This window comes from Chelmon rostratus, chromosome 10, assembly GCF_017976325.1.
Source record: "Chelmon rostratus isolate fCheRos1 chromosome 10, fCheRos1.pri, whole genome shotgun sequence".
Classification (NCBI taxonomy): domain Eukaryota; kingdom Metazoa; phylum Chordata; class Actinopteri; order Chaetodontiformes; family Chaetodontidae; genus Chelmon; species Chelmon rostratus.
In genome coordinates, this window is record NC_055667.1 from 9539491 (window position 1) to 9546250 (window position 6760).

The following is a 6760-nucleotide window of genomic DNA, read 5'->3' on the forward strand; positions in this document are numbered from 1 at the left end:
CATGCTGTTTCCTTTTTTGTACCACAGAAATCAGACATGCTGCAGAAACCCAAAACCCTTATTAGATGAGAAGCGAGACACTAAGTGAAAACATCTGAAATTTTTGACAAACTACTGCCATCTTAGGGAAGAATGATAGCATTGCAACAGGAAATGTCTGTGTATACTTGTCTCTCTGTGTTGTAATGTTTGAAGTCAGTTTGAAGACGGGACACCAAAAGCACATTAAATAACAGGGTTGCCAATAAAATGGTAATTTATTGAAGAAACAGCTGACACACCAGAAACCTGTGTCAAACATATATATTACAGTTAATATAGAACAGTTTGGATTTCCATGTCCTTTACTACACAAGAGACATACAAAAACATAATTATGTGCATTACATTTGAACATGGGTCTTTGTTAGGTGTTTGAATAAAATAAAGCCAAAAGTATATTTTTTTTTTCCACAAAACAACAAAAAGGCAAGGTGCTGCTTCACAATGTTTACATATCTGAGTTATTGAGTGTTGTAGTCCAACAGGTAAGATTTACCAGAATTCCCCCAGAGAGCAGCTGCTGGTTTGTGTCACACTGAAAGTATCATAGCAAAGGTGGCATAATGGCAAAGGTGGTTATGAGGAAAATAACTAACTATGAAACAAACATTAAGCTGCTGTAGGAATACAAACAGAAGAAATAGTGCTGTTCAATACACATGTAATTTAAGATACTTAGTGTTTTCCCCTCAACAATTCTGCTTGGATTGTTAGATAATATGACTGTTAATAAGAAACTGCTGTGCGCTGTTTCACATTATATGCAGTAGTGGACTAAAAGAACACTGTGTCACAGCTGCTGAATAACATATAGGGAAAAAATACTTTAAAGTGTATCTTCACAAACCTCAGACAGGCATACAGTTACATAGATGATCACATTGAGCATCAATTTGATTTTATTGTAAAGTAGCAGTGAAGCAACCTCTTTGACTCTAAACCGCAGCCAAAATACAGATGGCACGAAAACCACTATAAATCTCTAATACCGCTTCTCTCAGTAAAGAAGCAACTGAAACCAGCCCGAAGATTTCAAATGTAACCTTTAAAAATAAAAGGCCATTTCATCTCAGCTTTTAGGCTAAAACTGAATTCATTTGAATTTTGGCTTTCGGCTCACTTTGCAGCAATAACTTCCACCAACTGATATTTCAAAGCACTCTAAAATCCTGACTGTTGTGTTCAACTGCTCAAGGGTGAAAAGCAAAACAAAGCAACCAGTGTTTCAAGACAGCTGGTTCTCAAGGCAAAAAATATACATATATTACTTAATGGTCTATCTTGTGAAAATGTGACTTTACAAACACCATGATGTGCAGATACATTATGCAAAAGTCACTGATCAGTTTTTTCCATCACAGTGAGAAATTATAATGTTTCAACTGCAGAAAGCTGCCCTGCATTAAACACCCAAGAGAAAGAGGCTACAGTGACGAAAGGTAAGGGCACAGGTTTGTCATTACTTCACAGGTCCAAGGACAAACTCGGAAACCTTTCATAACAAGCCTGCCTTTCTAAACTCAAGACCACACGCACAACAAATGGAGGCACAGTGAAGGACAATTATATATAGAAGGTTGCTTTAAAGTATTTATCTTCACATACACACAAAAGGCCTCTAAAGAAGGGCAAAAAAAACAACCTTGAATGTCAGGTCACATTACTTTCTGAGATGCCATGCTCTTTAGCATGATATAAAGGACAGAGGGGAAACTGTTGCACAAAGCTCTGCGGCATGAGGCCCCATGTCTTAAAGTCCTCCTCTGTAAAGGGGAGATCATTCAAAATACTGTTTTCGAGCTCCTCTATACACTGACGCCGCAGCTCGGTCAAGGAGGCAGATGAAGTGCAGGAATCGTTATCAAGGCTGCTCTGCAATAATGTCACGCTGTCATTCTGATCGGTTCCCTGTCCGCTTTGCCAACTCGTGTTATTGATATTTGGCATGTCGACGTCCTGATCAATTCCATGTCCACTGTGCTGACTCGTGCTATCACTGTCTAACAATGTGTGGTTGTTTTGAGCACTTCCATGTCTGCTACACTGATTAGTGTTATCGTTAGATGATGTCTCATTGATTGTTTTGGTATTTGCTTCAAAAGGCCTTCTTGTGGTCCTGACAGGCTTCAAGCAGGTGTTTGTCAGGATCTCCACTGGAGCAAAGTCGCTCTGGGCGAGTTGACCGAGTGGCTCCGTTTCTGCCACATCTTTAGACACTGTCTGGACGATGTTGAGGCTCCACATGTCTCTAGCCCCTCTTCTGCGTCTGTTAGGGAGGAGGTCCTTGCTCAGGTCAATAAGGATACACTCAGAGTCTTTTTCACTACTTTCTGTGTCCATGTCTTCCTCAGAGGCATCTTGCTCCTGGCACTCTGCACCCCAGGCTTCATCACATGACTTCCTGGATCCCCTTACAGGAGACTCAAATATCACCCCTTTGGGAGCAAGAGGCTGAAACTGTCTGTGGTGAAGGCTGCTGCATGCTGATGATCTGAGTTGGCTCTCAGGCTGTCTCAACATGTAGTGTCGGACTGACTCAGGCACCAAGATTTCATGGCGCTTTCTGCTGGGCACTAAGGCAGAGAGGCTTCCAGGTACGTAGTTTCCCACAATGGGTAAAACGGAGGTAGGCTTAAGTGCAGAGACAAAATCCTCCAGCTCTTGGTAAGAGGAGTGGTCGGAGTAGGGCACCACATGGACATTGGGGTGAAAAGAGACCAGGGGCCTGCTGGTAGGTAAGATGGCCAAAGTGGGTTGTTCTTTGTTCCACTGGAGTACAGTGGCAGAGCAGATTGCCGACTGCTCCACGACACGGATACGACCGGCTCCTGGGTCAGTGGTGAAGACGTCGGGCAACTCCAGGGCTCTGAGGGTTTCCATCCTCTCAAAGCTCACCTCGATCCAAGTTTTAAACTCCATCGCCAGCTCCAGCAGCAGGGACTCTTTTCCCAGTGAATACAGGCCTGCAAGGCAGCACAACAGAGTCTTTAGCTGAGTCTGCTGAGTGCAGGAAGAGAGTAGCGCTTTATGTGGGCAAAGAACAAGGAATTTTAGACTCAATAAAACTAAACATTCCAATTAAAAAAAAAAAAATCAAACACAAAATACCAACTACTTAAAATTTCCTGCTGCAATTGTTTATCAGGTGTTTTGTAGTTTTCAGACAGCACATTTTAACTGAGCCTGACACCAGGGGTGTAGATAATGACACACTGAAGAGAAGATTTTTTAAAGTGGACTAGATGCTGTACCTATTGTTTGTTTCTTGTTTTTTGTCAGATTACTGCACAGAATCTAAACATATATACTGACCAAGGTTCGCAAACCAGGGTCATGTCTAGGCTGTTAGCTTAGAGTGACCCTGCACTACATGTGCCAGGTGTGTGACAAAAGAACGATGAGTCAGAGACAGAACATGTAGCCACAATGAAACAAAAAATAACTGTCACATACTTAACAGAAGTTTTAAGGTCACAGATGTAAAGAGAGCTGGCTCCTTATTATTTCTCAACGGGCTGAGAACCTCTATGAGAACCCAGCTGATACAGAAAGAAAGTGGATAATGCATATGTAGAAGGTTTGTATAATACTACCTATGACAACACTGTGGTTGGGGTGGCCGCGGATGATTTCTTTGATTTGTTGAGTGGCTCGTTGTCTGGAGGGGAGAGTGCGGTTGGGGTCACAGTTGGTGTTGTCCAGGTAAAGGATATCTATAGTGGTGTTGGTCCTCAAGCACGGCTCACGCAACATGGAGGGGGTATATCTGAAGTCACCTGAAATTAACAATGCGTTGATACTGTTACTTTCCATGATTCTGCAACTGATATAGCACCTGAACATATTTGTACATCATATAATGCCAGTTCTGATGTTGGAAAGCAAAAGAAAAAGAACAGGGAGGGAAAAAAAAAAGCATATGCTGTACCCTAACAAATATTTCCTACATCCTAGAAGCGACAGATCAAGTGTTTTGCTTGCACATTCAGACACTGACCAGTGTACAGTATGGAGCCAAAGTAGCCCTCGAAGAGAAACATGACAGCCCCTGGACAGTGGTTGGCATCTATCAGTGTGACCGTCAGCCTCTCTTTGCCGATGTCATCCAGTGGCAGAAGGTATGGCTCACCTAGCTCTAATGGATGGATCCACTTTTCTTTCACCTGAGCAGATATGGAAATGATCAGCAAAAGACAAGTTACGAAATGTACAAAAGCAATAAGTTAATTTGGCCTTGTAGAGCCATAATTGTCTGGGCTGTCACAAAAACAAATCAAATGATTTAACACTAAATCAGGATGCAAAAACACAGTCTGAAGTCAATATGTTTAACAAGATCGGTGCCCCAGCGTCTATTAAGCAAGACACAGGTGCTACCAGGTCCCATCCACATAAAACAGTGCCCCCCATTACAGTGCACGGAGTAATCTGTCCCGGATTTGGCAGAGGCAACATGTGACATCCTACTATATTTTGATTTGAGTCCTCGTGCACATGTTTGCACTGTGTACATTAATGAGTAAATTTCACGTGACTCCCCCTCACCTGCAGCTTGAGTCTGAGCAGGGTGGCAGTGGTTGGTGAGCAGTAAATGGGCCGGTTGCTCCAGGTAGAGGTCAAACCCACCGTGTGGTCGCTGTGCATGTGGGACAGGAAAAACAGCCGTGTGCCTGGACACTTCCGAATATGCCAGAAGTCTACGGCCAGCGGGGTGTGCGGGACGACTTTCCCGCTGCCTGACATTGTCTACGGTTTCGCTGTAGGTCCCACAACCAGAGATATCACTGCAGCAGCAGGTGGGCTGATAACCGAGTAATGCTATCGACTGTCGCCACACTGATGATAACCGTTGTTTAACTTATTTATTGCGGCTATTCAGTTCTGTCTCTGAGTTATAGTTGTGGAAATAAGTTGTATCCTTACGATTGTTTCAGTGTATACGGCACGGGTAAAATGCTGCCTTAATTCCGGTGACAATTTCATGTTAACGTAGCGTTGGTTATAAAAAAACAAAAGACACTAACGTTACTGGTAGCTAGCTAACGTTAGACGAAACTGTCAGCTAACACAGTGTGGTTAGCTGTAATGAAGCATCCTCTGGCTAATTACTTGCTCCTAATTGCTTCGCGACGCCATTATTTTGCGTTTTAAAAATCTCTTGTCCAGCCTTCGTTATCACAACCAGCTGGCCGTTTTAGACAGCTGCAGTGCTAATAACAGTTCATGGACCCCGCCATTTCTGTTTTCAATTTCTTCTCCTTCTCTAGAGTTGTACTGTAGCTGGAATGAAGGTTGTTATTATGCTGCCACCTACTGGTCGTACCATGGGTGTCTCCTCCGGTGGGGGTGAAAATGTCCAAACTTAGAAGACAACAAAAGCTTGATTACTAATAAAGATATATACATTTTTTTCTGCCAAAAAAATACAGATAAGACTTAGTATGACAAAAAACCCGACAAATTTTACATACTGACTTATATAATAATTTTGACTTGCTGTAATTGAAACTGTGAGATTGCTAATTAAGATATTAAATAAAAATACAGAATTAGAAAATGATAGACATTTTGATTTATTGTGTAATCATACTGACATAAAATCAAAATTTTTGTTTTTATCATTGCTGACTTTTCATCCCTATTTTTCCTGGTGTAAATGGGGTTTCACAAATTAAAAACCTTGCTTAGCTTTAGTTTTTAAATTCCTAAAGGCTTTAAAGACAGCAAATCCACCAGTATATTGGGACTACCAAGGACTATACAAAAGGCTGCATTCATGGAAATAAAATATAACACAGGAGACCAAAAAGTAATGGACACAAAATAGCACCCATCACCTCAGGATCCTGAAGTGAGTAACCCCCAAGTAAACTTTGCTAGGAGAAGAAACAGAGAAAGAGACATTCCTTAAAATAATCTAATCAGATTAAACATTCACAGATTACATTTTAATTTATCTGCTACCTAATATAGAAAGAATCTTTTTGTAATTGTGTCTTAGATGACAGTAAAACACTAAAAAAATAGTAATGGCCAATAGTCAGAACAAAGAATCCACGATGACACAGCACACACTCAAGGCTCTTTATTAACATTGAGGATGTTCAATTAAACAAATGTGCAGTATACAGCATCTTAGTGAAACTGACTGAATTGAGTTCTATTCTCCAAAAGATGGCGCCAAGAGAGAGGAAACCGTTAGGATGAGTAGCTTTTTGTATTTGTGAAATAGAAAATGAGTCGATGGCACATTTGTTTGTACGCTGCACACATAGATTCTGAAAGGATTCATTGTCCAACGACTTTAGGAAATCTTCACATTTCATGTTCATTTCAATTAACACTGAAATTTCAAAAACTAAAAATATACTCACGTAAAATGTGTTTGTAAAGCTCTTCATCACCCTTGTGATGTGTTTTCCTCCACAGGATGACAGAAAAAAGGGTCTTGAATTTTTGTCACACGAATAGGTTATTTTTCTTCTATTGCAGAAAATAAACATAAGACAGTTCAATGGTGTTTATCTGACTGTGATATTGGAAGATGAATTGATTCCTGTCTTTAATGCTTGTAAAAACACTCATAATCATGTATGTATAGTTGTCCTAAACATCATCACAACCAGCTAATCATCTTTTTTAGATTATATATGTTTTTAATGCACTGAGGGGTCGGAGGTGCAGGGGCACCACTAAATGGGGGCGTTGCTATGGTGAC

General features: G+C 41.0%; 1 protein-coding gene across 1 annotated transcript; it reads right to left on the reverse strand.

Annotated features, from left to right (window-relative positions):
* Positions 1-248: 248 nt before the first annotated feature.
* Positions 249-5267, reverse strand: dclre1b (DNA cross-link repair 1B). Its single transcript, XM_041946192.1, has 4 exons — positions 4588-5267; positions 4040-4205; positions 3636-3818; positions 249-3005 (listed from the first exon to the last, which is right to left on the reverse strand). Exons 1-4 carry the CDS (start codon positions 4783-4785, stop codon positions 1693-1695), a joined length of 1860 nt encoding a protein of 619 aa, XP_041802126.1. The 5' UTR covers positions 4786-5267; the 3' UTR covers positions 249-1692.
* Positions 5268-6760: the final 1493 nt, after the last annotated feature.

Bases quoted from the DNA above. Each gene is read 5' to 3' on its own strand.
- dclre1b (XM_041946192.1), bottom strand. From the start codon at position 4,785: ATGTCAGGCAGCGGGAAAGTCGTCCCGCACACCCCGCTGGCCGTAGAC. The intron at 4,206-4,587 runs GTGAGGGGGAGT...ATATCTGCTCAG, and splicing joins TGCTCAGACTCAAGCTGCAG to GTGAAAGAAAAGTGGATCCA. The intron at 3,006-3,635 runs GTAGTATTATAC...GCTGCCTTGCAG, and splicing joins CAACCACAGTGTTGTCATAG to GCCTGTATTCACTGGGAAAA.